Source organism: Impatiens glandulifera, chromosome 2 (genome assembly GCF_907164915.1).
Source record: "Impatiens glandulifera chromosome 2, dImpGla2.1, whole genome shotgun sequence".
NCBI lineage: Eukaryota > Viridiplantae > Streptophyta > Magnoliopsida > Ericales > Balsaminaceae > Impatiens > Impatiens glandulifera.
In genome coordinates this window covers 66,606,067-66,619,143 of record NC_061863.1, presented here as the reverse complement: position 1 = coordinate 66,619,143, position 13,077 = coordinate 66,606,067, and the positions used below count along the sequence as shown (strand labels likewise).

General features: G+C 35.0%; 3 protein-coding genes and 1 pseudogene across 3 annotated transcripts; 3 read left to right on the top strand and 1 right to left on the bottom strand.

The window, feature by feature from the left end:
* Positions 1-1,405: 1,405 nt before the first annotated feature.
* Positions 1,406-2,617, top strand: LOC124927453. The gene is made up of 3 exons (XM_047467861.1): positions 1,406-1,463; positions 1,568-1,618; positions 1,704-2,617. The coding sequence occupies exons 1-3, from the start codon at positions 1,427-1,429 to the stop codon at positions 2,030-2,032; spliced, it is 417 nt and encodes a 138-aa protein (XP_047323817.1). The 5' UTR covers positions 1,406-1,426; the 3' UTR covers positions 2,033-2,617.
* A 1,197-nt stretch (positions 2,618-3,814) lies between these two features.
* Positions 3,815-5,875, bottom strand: LOC124927485 (probable glycerol-3-phosphate dehydrogenase [NAD(+)] 1, cytosolic). Its single transcript, XM_047467903.1, has 5 exons — positions 5,015-5,875; positions 4,712-4,933; positions 4,330-4,577; positions 4,111-4,253; positions 3,815-4,035 (listed from the first exon to the last, which is right to left on the bottom strand). The coding sequence occupies exons 1-5, from the start codon at positions 5,661-5,663 to the stop codon at positions 3,912-3,914; spliced, it is 1,386 nt and encodes a 461-aa protein (XP_047323859.1). The 5' UTR covers positions 5,664-5,875; the 3' UTR covers positions 3,815-3,911.
* A 1,362-nt stretch (positions 5,876-7,237) lies between these two features.
* Positions 7,238-9,892, top strand: LOC124925712 (S-formylglutathione hydrolase). The gene is made up of 7 exons (XM_047465788.1): positions 7,238-7,447; positions 7,675-7,792; positions 8,082-8,129; positions 8,979-9,175; positions 9,289-9,387; positions 9,472-9,537; positions 9,623-9,892. The coding sequence occupies exons 1-7, from the start codon at positions 7,304-7,306 to the stop codon at positions 9,800-9,802; spliced, it is 852 nt and encodes a 283-aa protein (XP_047321744.1). The 5' UTR covers positions 7,238-7,303; the 3' UTR covers positions 9,803-9,892.
* A 690-nt stretch (positions 9,893-10,582) lies between these two features.
* On the top strand, positions 10,583-12,418 carry LOC124926846 (annotated as a pseudogene).
* Positions 12,419-13,077: the final 659 nt, after the last annotated feature.

The window sequence follows — 13,077 nt, the reverse complement described above, 5'->3', positions numbered from 1 at the left end:
TGAGCAGTCCATTTTAATCCGGATGGCCCTCATGTATTACAAGGAATTTTAACTTTTTCTTGTTTTGAATTCCTTCAATATTTTTGTAATTTAAAATATTTATAAGGAAATAAAATATTTAGATAGTCAGTATTATTTTTAAAAAATAATGAATTTATTTTAACAATTTAAAACTCTTTTTTTTTTAGTAATTAATATTGATATTATATGTATTTAAAATAAAAAATGATAAACTTAACTAAAATTTAAGAGAAAATAAGTCCACAAATTTACATGTCATGTCATGTGGATATAAGAGATAAAATTTTAAAAATGTCTTGAAATGCAAGTGGGTAGAAAAAAGAAAATTAAAAATGTTCCGAAACTCTCATTTCAGGTCCCGAAACGCATGTATGTAGGAAAAAAAAAATTAAAAATGCTCCGAAATAGTCATTTTAAAAAAAAAAATGTCCCAAAATGAACGTTATGAAACAAAAAAACGTGGGTTTCGTGACTTAGAGGCAAACCCTTTGTGAATTTTTATTTGAGGTGATCATTCTTTTAAAATAAATACAATATGAAAAAGAAACTGATTTTCTGATGACCGAATATATAGTAATGAGTGAGTACAGAATAATGCTCTCTATTTCTGAAAAAGAAAAGGTACTGTTCTAAGGTTAGTTTGATTCAATTTTTTTTTTCTTTTTTTATATTTGACTGTAAATATGTAAATATTCAACATTGAATTTTTAATTGATTAAATTATTATAATACTTTTTTCATAATTAAAATTTAATATATATATATATATATAAAGGTCTGTTTGGAAACACTGTAAACATTTTTATTTATTTAAAACCGTTAAGACCTGTTTGATTTCGATATATTGGAAGGAATATGTATGTCATGACAACAATATTCCTCCTTTCTTTCTACAGAGTACAGAGTACTCGTACAGCACGCAAACAGTAGGCTCTGAGCATCTTCTACCTCTCACTCACTGAATACAGCGTTAGTTTTCTCTTGAAGAAGAAGAAGAATCAATCGTCTTCTCCATTCTTCATATATATTAGGTATATTATTTCTCATTTTCTCGTCGATTCTAGCTTCTCTGTTACATATATTGATGATGATTCTCTTTCAGCAATCTGAATCAAATTAACATTTCTTTCTTCCTAACGTCTGCATTGTTCACTAATCACATTTGCTTCCAATGTAAATAGGTTTTTTCTTCTTTTTGTAAGATCATATTATTCGTGCTTTATCGTTTTCTTGTGATTAAATTGCTAATTTGTTTATGAGATGATGATGATGTATGTTCATTATATTTGAATCAATGTTTCAGAGAAGTTAATTTGATGTGTTTCAGTCAATTCATTTGCCAATGAGACGGTTGGTTATTGATTTGCGATATGAATCGTATGATAGTGTTTATCTGTATTTCAGGATGGATGAAGCTGTTTGGGACGCATCGTATTATCAAGGTGAACACATCTCTGATTCTCTAATTAAACTCTTATGTTGTGAAGAACTAAAAGCAGTTTTGAGTGCGTAGCTACCGTTTATGATCTAATTGTTTTTCTTATAGATGTATATGTAAGTGCGGAGGAGACTGGACAGCAATGTGAAGTTCTTTATGGTTGTGGCACTGGATTTTATCAGTTTCATAATTTTTAGGTTTTACTGATGTGCTTTTACTTACTTGAGTCATCCTTCTCTTGTAGATACGGGAGAAGAGGATATTTTGAATGAGATATCTTGTTTACAAGTGCTGAGGATATTGATAACAAATGCAAATACTGAGATGGCTCAGCTTGAAGAAGATCTTGTCTCCCTTCATTGCGAACTGGTCTTGGCTGATGATGCATGGTATGAAAAATGTGCATCTACATTGCAACAGGAAATTAAAAGCTTTGACATATCGATACCGAAATTGAAGAATAGCATTGAGAAAGGTGAACTTGAATTTGATCTTGAACCAGCTAAGGGAATGCATGAAATGCTGAAGGTTCTTCTCAGAGATGATCTCCCCCAGGAAAATGATAAGGTCTGATAATACTTTTAACATATAACAGTCACTTTCTTCCTGCTCTGTTGTTGGTTCACTATGGGTAAAGTCTTGTAATAAATAAGACAAACTCAATTATGTGATTTAACTTTGTAACCATCTTTGACTCCTTCATTGAAACAGAGTTTTCCTAGAAATAAAGATTAGTTTCAGAACTTAGGCACCTTTACACTCTGCCTAATTGGTGTTCCCCACCCCACATTAGAATTGATTCTGATAAGAGAACCTATCAGGTCGGCTTAGTTTGTTCTTGCTTTAGCTGTGGTAAACCTATGTGATACTCCAATGATCTTGTCCAGGTACTACACGAGTCAGTTGAGGAGAATGATATAGACACACTCAAGAGAGAATGTAGAGAGGCTATAGTAGGCAGTGAAAGAACTGAAATTTCAAGTTGTCTTGTGAATTCTGAAGGAAGACAAGTTACGGTACTATGTCATTACCAAGTTCCAAAAATTGCTTCAATGTTTAGTTGCTTAATATTGACATGTTTAACAGGATGATGACGTGAAGCTCAAAAACCAGTCCATCGAGATTGCTTCTAGTCTCGATAGATCAAATTCAACCGAAGAAAACAATTATCTTAATAGAAGCTTGTCTTTGGAGTTACCACTCCAAGCTCAAGAGCACTCAAAACCACCTATGGAAACAATGGAGGTATTTAGCAAGTTCTTAATCTTATAGTGCCACAAGCAATTTCCATTTTATTTTTTAGTACATAAAAAAATTGCTTCTTTTTCTTTAATATTGATCAGTCATTGCTTATCTCTGGATTCCTTTAATATGGAAGATGACAACTTTTTTTAACCTGTCCATCTGCATATAAAATGATGAAGTTCGAGCCTGAAGATCCAAAGCAGTTAGTTGCTGAAGCTAAGACAACCTTAGATGAAAGTATCCAGCCAGAAGAGAATAACAGCAACGCTACCCTTTCCTCACTACTAAGGATTGCAGTGCTAGAAAAAAGGAAGCGACAATCAAAGAAGATAAAAGTTGAAGAAGCTGATACATACCGTTCCGAGGATTGTGAAAAAGCACCATCGCAAATGCAGAATACCATGAGAGCAATCATAACTAAAGAAGAGAAAATTGAAGAACTGAAACAGGGTTCAGTTCTTAAGCCACAAAAATCAAAGCCAAAAGGAAGAGTCCTACAAACAAATAACAGTATACAATTGAACTTCAACGGAAGAATCATAGTGCAGAAAGCTTTATCAGACTTTGCTGCAACCCAAGAACAAAAGGAATCATCAAAACAGTCCCTGAAGGGAAGGAGGATGAAGAGATCAAAATCATCTTCCCCGGCTAGGCGGCTTCATATCTTCCTACCAAAGCTACAAGAAAATGTAGTGGAGACTATGGATGGATCCTCAACATCTGATCCAGGTGAAAAGATTATGAATCCTTTATCCCCCTCCTTTACAGAAGAACCTCAAATAATAGAAAGTATACTGGATTTGAATTGTCTGTCACTAATTGAACTGAAGTTCATAGCAAAAGCGCTCAAGATGATTGGATATACAAAACTTAAGAAACCCCAACTTCAAGAACAAGTTAAGTTGGAGCTGAATACTCAAAGGCTGCTTGACATCATAACTCCTTCAGTTAAGGGCTCACATGGTTGATGTTTAAGCTCTCTGTATTGGCATGAGAACTGAGAAGCAACACTGAAGATAATACCCTTTTTTTTTCTTTCTTTCTTTCTAGAAACAGGCAGGGAAATTTCACATTCTAAATGTCATTGTCTATATTGTGCTTAAATAGAGATGATCCAAAAACTTCCATATCATATTAAATTGAAGATCATAGGATTACATCAGAATGAAGCTTCAAATTGAAAATTCTGGTAATTATGTCTGAAAATTCAAGGCTGCCCAAGAAGGGAAGGCCTGTAGAAAGCCTGGCTCTGAGCAATCTCAATCCTGTCTCTAGGATCATTCAGTGTCTCATCCCTCAACGCCTGAAGAATTGCATGTGGCTTTTGTTCCCTGAAATTCACAAACATTCGGGATGAGATATGCTTATGTGATGTCTATTTTTCTTTTGATCTTACTGAAACTTGCCTTGTTATGAGAATTTTATACAGTGTCTTCAAAATTGGACAAAGCTCAACAGGTGCAACTGACTTGTTTTCTTCTTCGGGATGTGGAACGCTTAGACTCGCCTGACTCAGAAGTTCATAGAAAGCTCCAACTGCCGAAACTCCCTATGATAAGGTAAAAGTATTATTTGTTGTTTATATACATCATTAAGACTTCAACATTCCTTTTAAAGTTACTTACCTGAATCATTCCCTTCCCACTTATGCTAGTACCCATGTCAAGGCTAAGTTGTCCTTTAGCTATCATTTGACCATACCATGCATTTCTACCTTTTAAGAGCGTCACATATGTGTCTGCCAACAAAGGCCCGGCTAACTTCTCCGGTTCTTCAGCCAATAAATGCGTGATAAATATCATTTCCGAGGTGCAATGAGCAAAATACACTGATTTGCTCGTGGCACTTTCGTTAGTTAGAGCTCCAACCATCCCTGTGATATTTGTTCACATTAGAAAAACATTACAAGATCACAAATGTGCACATTTGGAAACACTTTTTTGATCTGATTAGAAATCCAGATACAGAAAATGTTCCCAAACGAGCATGTTTCATCTTAAATTTTACCCGCGCCAATGGCGTAAACGTTCTTTAGTCCTCCCATGACCTCGTGAGTAACGAGATCACTATTGTCCCAAACAATGAAATGAGGCTGCCTCAAAAACTTAGCCAAGGGCACCCTCCATTTCTCGCTTCCACATATTCGCGCATTGGCGTATTCCTTGTTGTAAATCTCCGAAGCTATATTCGGCCCCCCCAGGTATAGAATGTTCTCGACAGGCACTCCAGCTGACATAAATAAAGAAAGGACAAAAATATAGTGATTCCAAATTAAGATACATATATGGAATTTGAAGAGAATTCATTTACTTGCACGGCTTATCATTTGCGTAGGCGTGATTATACGAGGAAATGGTTCCAATGCAGCCTCGATCCCTTTCGCCAAGGAAATAATAATAGGCATTGTAAGTCTTTCTTTCCAATACTTACTAATCTCTTCAAAAACCTCTCTTGTTTCAGTAGAAGGCAATCCATTTACAACAATATCAGCATCCCAAACAGCCTCTTGTAAATTAGTAACAACTTTGATCGGACAAAGTGGCGTCTCGATCATATTCAAGCAGAACCCATCTCTCAATATCTCGTCCGCGTAAAGTGTCCTGTCTCCTAACCGTGCTTCGACGTATTTCAAATAAGCACATCTTCTTATCAACCTTCTTAACACATCCTCCCTTGAATTGATCACTTCGAATAGATGTTCTGCTGTAGCTCTTTCAACTGCTCTTCCCGGTCTTCTCCATAGTCTTATTTGAATCTTGTTCCTGAATTGACCGTAACTGTCTTGGAGCAGAGCAAGGAAAACACTCCCCCATGCTCCTGCGCCGACTCCGACGATTCGAAGTAAGTCTCCGTCTGGCTTGCCGAGAATGCGTCTAATCTCGTCTACTTTCTCCTCTAACACGTTGTTGTTGTTATTGGTGGGGATTGCTCCATTGGTGTAAACATTATCAGTAACCATCTTCTTCTTCTTCTTCTTCCCTGATCCAAAGAGTCTTGAATAGTGTTTTCACCCAACTTTCAGAGTCCTAAATGAATGAGAAGAAGACAAAAATGGATATGAAATTCAAATACGCTAAAACATTGTAAACTCCGTCTGATCAGTTTGTTTATCTACCGCCCAACTAAGACAGACACGAAAAAAGAAAACGTCGGATTACACGAAGTTGAGGTTGGGATTTGGTACTTGGAAAGGAACTGTAGTAGAGAGAGAGAGTATATATATATATATAGTCTAGAGAGAGAGAGAGAAGACGCCACGCCACCATTGATGAAAGGAGTTGTTGGAATGGCCAAGTTTGCCTGTCACGCATTGAAGTCCCACAACGGTAATTAAATGAGGGGTGTTTTAATTAATTTTTCTTCCCAACAATTCAACGTGATACGACCCCAAATTTCTAGTTCAATACACGAGGATCATATTGGGAATATGTTAATTTTTAGCATACAGATTTTATTATTAAGAGGATAAAAATTAGAAATTTTTGTAGTTTTACTTTCTCTTTAATGTGTTTTTTTAATGAATGTGTTATAATCTAAACAAAACCAAATTTCAAAGGAGGAAAAGTCTTTGTCACTTTATTTGCTATTTAATCTCAATTCATAAAGACGTTCTTATTGAGACACAACTACCTACAAAAATATAATTCTTGAAAATATTAAATTAAATGGTGAAACCCACAAAATAGTCATCAAATATTTTTGAAAAAGACACTCTAATTGACTATTGTTGCATGGTTAAACTTATAAAAAAAATATTATTCTAAAAATCTGACCTATTTGTAATTATATTTCATTGTTCACATGATAAAAAAAAAACTTTTATTATTTATTATTCTTTCAAAAATCACAATAAAATATAAAATGAATCATGTTTTAGAAATAGTAAGGGAAATTTGATCGTTTTTTTCACCGAAAAATTCATTCCAACGGTTGGTGTTGGTTTTTCCAAATTTTCATCCGTCGGTTATTATTAAATGTCGATTCGGTTTGATCGGTTATAAAATCGATTTAATCGTTAAAAATATAATAAATATATATATAATAAAGTATAAAATATCAAATATACAAAATATATGTGTACGTCAACTTCAAACCTTTAATCAAAATAATCAATCTTCGAATATATATATACGGTCGGTCGATTTATCCGTCGGTTTTTATTATCTACATTGCTAATCGATCCGACCATCGTTAGTACAGAAATTAAAAACCGATCAAAACTTGATTCATTCGATTTATAATTATTTCTGTCGACTTTTACGTGATTTGTTGGGTTTTACTTACTCCCTAAATGAAGTGATCTAATAAATCAAATAATAATCTAAATTATAATTTAAAAAGTAATATAGCAATCATATTTTTTTTTTAATTTAAAATTAAAATGAAAGTTAAGAGCAAATTTGAAAAATAAAATAATTAGAGCAATAGAAGAAAAAAATGGACAGAAGAGTGGATCCGATTTCATTACGATTAGATCCGACCCGACCCGACCCGATATATTTCCTATACAGTCAAGTCACACACACAGTTTGCTGATTTCTTCGTGCATTCGCAGCAGCGTAGGAGGAGAGGTTTCCAGAGAGAGATAGAGTGAGAAAGATGGAGACGAAGCCAATTGAGATTGGAAGCTGGAAGTCATTCGATGGATTCACCAAGAGATACAAGCACTATAGCCCTACCCTCGGATGCTCCATGACTTTTCACATTCACTTCCCTCCTTCCTCTTTAACAGCCAAGGTCCCTGTAAGTCATTCTTTCTCATCCTATTTCAGATCTCTACTCAATTACGATATCTGTGGAAAAGTAAACAAAGATGTATTTTACTCACTTTGATTCACAGGCTGGCTCTTTTATTCTACTATATAATTGTCTAGATGTGAATCAAACCTCGTACTTATTGATAATTAAGCTGTAGTGTAGAGTTTTCTTGGTTTATGGTTGTTTTTTTAACCGATACGATACCTAATCAGGTACTCTACTGGCTTTCTGGCCTTACTTGCACTGATGAAAATTTCATGGCCAAGTCTGGTGCCCAACGTGTTGCTTCAAGTGAGGGAATTGCCCTCGTTGCACCCGATACATCTCCAAGTGGGTTTTTTTCATCCTAATTTCTGTCTAAATAAGAAAAGCTTTTGAACTTAATGACTTTTTTGTCTCATGTTCCAAGTTTCTTTTTCATTTTTATGAGTTTTAATATGTTCTCATAGATATGTTGGTTGCCCATTAGTCTTATTTTCTACCCCCGAAATTTATTTACTTGTTCCAGTTACATGTCATGATACCACTATAGCTGCTTGGACTATTTATACATTAATCATGGAAATGTAAAGGTTGATTAATATATGGACTATTGTCCATGTAATTTGTTCTTATATAGGAGGACTCAATGTTGAAGGGGAAGCAGACAACTGGGATTTTGGTGTAGGTACGTGATCGTAAATTTTGTTTTACAACATTTTCTCCGCAGTTTTAGAGTCTTGATAGTTTTCTAGCTGTACCAAGGAAATTTCTGCAGCTAGTGTCTTTTTGAGCTATAAATTGCATACTCTATTAAAAAAGGGAAGAGCCCTGTACAAAGTATAACATCCTTTCGAAAACAGCAATCCCATATCAATAGCAATATTCATTCCCCATTGAGGAGCCTCTGCTTCAGTCATCATGGAATCCATGAAATTCATAGAATTTAAAGAAGCAAATAATAGAAAACATCCATATTCATTTTGAAAAAAACCCATAGAAAGTTTTGTTCAAAAATGCATGAGAATAATTTAAGGAACTTGATTACTCCCCAAATGAGCTGTAAACTCATTCACCATCTCCCAAACAAGCCCTCATAACATAAGGTATCTTTAATTGCATCACATCTTTCTTTACAAATATTCCAACAACAAGCTGACATTACAATCACATTATGAAGCATGAGACTGAAGATGCTGAATAGCATTATTTATCCACTCAATCCCACGGGAAGCTTCATTGCCAATACCAAGAATAGTGAAGTTTGATCGAATCCCAAAATATTCATCTCCAAATAATATGCTCAATCGTATCACATTCTCATTTGCATACTAGTGCTTTAAAGTGCATTCATAATTTTCCATCTTTCTTCATACAATAGAGTTGCTTAAGATTGTGGGCAAAAATTCTGGAGTATTTTCTTTTATTATTGGAGGCTTCTCATATCATTCAATCTCCACTTGAAAGTCAGACAACTGGAAATTGCAAGAATTGTTCTCAAAACGTGCTTCTATATATTTATTTGTTGATGAATCAGGTGCTGGATTCTATCTCAATTCCACGCAAGAAAAATGGAAAAACTGGCGGATGTATGATTATGTTGTGAAGGAACTGCCAGAGCTTCTAAGTGAAAATTTTCCTCAACTTGACACGTCAAAGGCATCCATCTCTGGTCACTCAATGGGTGGACATGGAGCTCTAACTATCTACCTGAAAAATCTGGATAAGTATATGGTAAATAAATCATGCACATTTCTCAAATTTAGATTTTAAAATCGGAAAAGCATTTGGCATTTGATTTATTCTGTGTTTTTGATTTCAATCATGTCTTGTACATATTTTTTCAGTCAGTCTCAGCATTTGCACCTATTGTGAATCCTATAAACTGTCCTTGGGGGCAGAAGGCTTTTAAAAATTACCTGGGTGAAAATAAAGTTGATTGGGAGGTAAGTAGTTATATCTGATGAATGAATGAATGATAGACCCATTTACATTATATATAGCTCAATGAATGAATGCAAATTTTGCAGGAATATGATGCCACTCTTCTGATAGAGAAATTCAACAATGTCCGTGGTACCATTCTGATTGATCAAGTAAGAAAAACTTCCCATGGAAAAACCTGTCAAATTCATTTTAATGTTGTGATGAAAGCTTGAAAGGTTTGAATGATTTGTGCAGGGGGAAGATGACAAGTTTTTGGCTGATCAACTGATGCCGGACAAGTTTGCTGAGGCTTGCAGGAAGGCTAATGTCCCTCTTCTGTTAAGAAGGCAACCGGGTTATGATCACTCCTATTTTTTCATCTCCACCTTCATTGATGACCACATCCGTCACCATGCCCAAGCCCTTAATCTGTAATTTCCCTATACATTTTATTTTTGCGAGATTGAAGTATTGTGTGGTTTTACTTTCATGTTGAAAGTTGGTTAGCATAACTACATTGTTCTCGCTATTTGAAGTAGGATAACTTGTGTATCTATATAAAAAAGATATGGATAATCAAACCTATTTGTCGATTCAATAGAAGCCCAACAAGGTGAATAGGGTCCCAAATAAAGAGAGATAGATAAAAAAACATTCGATTTGATCCATCTATTCCCAATTCTAAATGGAATATAGGGATCTCAGGTAAAGATAGTATCTATTTAGATAACAATGTATATAACCTTATTCCGGATTGGCCTCGAATCATCTTATTCTAGATTATAAGTTGATAACCTTAGCTCATTCTTAGAATCCCATTATTCTCTTCCGTTTATTTCAGATTAAAATGATATAGCACACAAAAATAAAAATCAGGTTAAATTGATTGGCAGCCTAGTTTGGGTTATTTCAAAACGGGTCGATTCAATTTCAACTCGAACATAAAAATACATTACCAAAATTTGATTGTTTACGTGTCTGGGTTCTTGTTTTCGTGTCGGGTCAACCACTCTACTTATTAATTTTAAAAGATATATATATTATATTATTTTGTATTTTCTGAGACACTAATACCATCTCATAAAAAAAACTATTCAAATTGCTGCTAGTGCTGGACTGACTGCATACACGACATGAGTCAGTCAACGTTTGACGGTCGACTTGAGTCAGTCAACGTTTGACGGTGCTATTTCCCTCTCTAATCTTGAATTTTGTATTTCCATTTGATTTGAATCGAATCGAATCTTGTATTTCTGTCTCTCCTCTATTTTGGTGTAATTATGCTTCTTCGACTCTCTGTACTAATTTTATTATTATTAATATTATTAGCTCCTGCACTTCACATAACAACAGGTTAGATCCCTCCTTCTTCTGCTACATCTTTTTCCTCTCTATTTAAAGTCATGAATCATGATTAGGTGATGTAATTATATATATATAGGATCGGCAGCCCAATCATGCTCGGCAATCAATATCATCAAAATTAACAAAAATCAGATTTGGAATTGTGTCCCAAAACCCAAATTAGAAACTGTCCGTTCTGAAATTGGGGTTTGTTATGGGATGTTGGGCGACGACATACCACCGGCGTCGGAAGTTGTGGCCATGTACGAGGAAAGAGGTATTTCCAAGATGCGACTCTACAGTCCAAACCAACAAGTTCTTGAAGCCTTGAGGGGAAACAACATCAACATCGAGGTCATGCTTGGTGTGGCCAATACTCAACTAGGGATGGCAATTTGAAACCGCCCCGCGAAAACCGAACCGAATTGCCCCGTTTGGGATGGTTTTTCCCCGAAACCGAATGAGAATGGGGCGGGGATGGTATTTGTGTCCCCCGCCCCGACCCGCCCCGATTTCACCCAGAATCTACCCCGAATATGCCCCGAATATGCCCCGAACACCATAAACATAATTAAATATATTAAATTATCAATATATTTATTTATTCACTATATTTTATAAGAGTAGTAATGTTATTTCTTTATAATAATATAAATTTTAATATATTATAATATATATTATATTAAAAAACTTGTTTATATAATTTTATTGTATAATTTTTATTTTATTTTAAATAAAAATAATTATTAACGGTGCCCCGCGGGATTCCCCGAAACCGAAAAAAATCGAATGGGGCGGGGATGATATTAAAAAATTCCCCGAAATTAAAACGGTGCGGGGACGGTAAATGCATTCCCCGCCCCGAACCGCCCCATTGCCATCCCTATACTCAACTCCAATTACTATCTTCAAGTCAGGCCGAAGCCAATACATGAGTTCTAAACAATGTTGTCAATTTTACCAATGACGACGTCAATTTCAAGTACATCGGGGTGGGAAATTTAGTGAGCCCATTAAATGAAAACACGTCAGGATTTGCAAAATATTTATTGCCGGCAATGCAAAACATTCAAAACGCAATATCCGGTGCCGGCCTTGGAGGTCGAATAAAGGTATCCACTTCATTTAACACAGGGATACTTGGAAATTCGTTTCCTCCGTCAGCCGGAGCGTTTATCCCGGAGCTTGAAGAACCCTTCTTGAACCCTATTGTTCAATTTCTAGTCAACAACACTTCACCTCTCCTACTTAATTTTCACCCTTACTTAAGCTACACGGCCAACACTAGAGATATTCGTCTCGACTACGCTCTGTTCCAAGCCCCTTCGGTCGTGGTTCAAGATGGTCGGAACGGATATAGAAACTTGTTCGATGCCATACTTGACGCGGTCTACTCGGCCCTTGAGAAAATCGGTGGTGGGTCAGTGGAGATTGTCGTGTCAGAGAGCGGGTGGCCTACGGATGGAGGAACGGCTGCAACAACTGAGAACGCGAGAATTTACAACTCCAACTTGATTCAACATGTGAAAGGAGGGACTCCAAAGAGACCCGGGAGGGCCATCGAGACATACATATTCGCCATGTTTGACGAGAATAATAAGAGTCCCGAGCGTGAGAAGCATTTTGGATTGTTTTTCCCAAACAAGCAACCTAAGTACCCAATTAGTTTTGCTTAATCCAAGGATGGATATGTTAGTTACTGCTAATCATATTTGTAACTCTGTTGTTTCCTATCCTAATTGTCTCGAAATTCTTTGGAATCTTAAATAGTATTTGTGTCCCATTTCAATTCAATTTAAAAATATAATATCATCAATATATTTATTATTCATCAATACCAAAAATATCAATAATTTTTCATTTTTTTTTAAAATATGATAGTGTTTCCTTCCACTAACATGAAAAACCAATGATTTGCTTTAGATACATCCCCAAGTGGACTACAACGTTGACATGTACTTCACTTTTCAATCATATTATTCAATTTAATAACCAAAATATTAAAATATTTAATATTTTAAATTATTATTTATTATTAATTATTATTTAAGTTTTTTTTATTTAAAAAATACCCACCTCAAAATAATCACCAATAATTTAAAATATCGAATTATTTAAATAACCCAAATCCAAACAAGGCTGGCCAAACATGAAACTAAAACTTACATATTCCTTAATTTGTTGACTCCATAAAAGGCTCATTTTGGTTATTTAAGTTTTTCTTGGTTATTTAGCAGGACTTACTCATTCTATTTAAGCTCTTTTAAGAGTAAATCGAATTTTTGACATTTAGTCTCTTAAAAATATTAACATATTAACAATGGACTTTTCCCTCGAAATTAGAATCGATGAATTAAAAGCCTCAC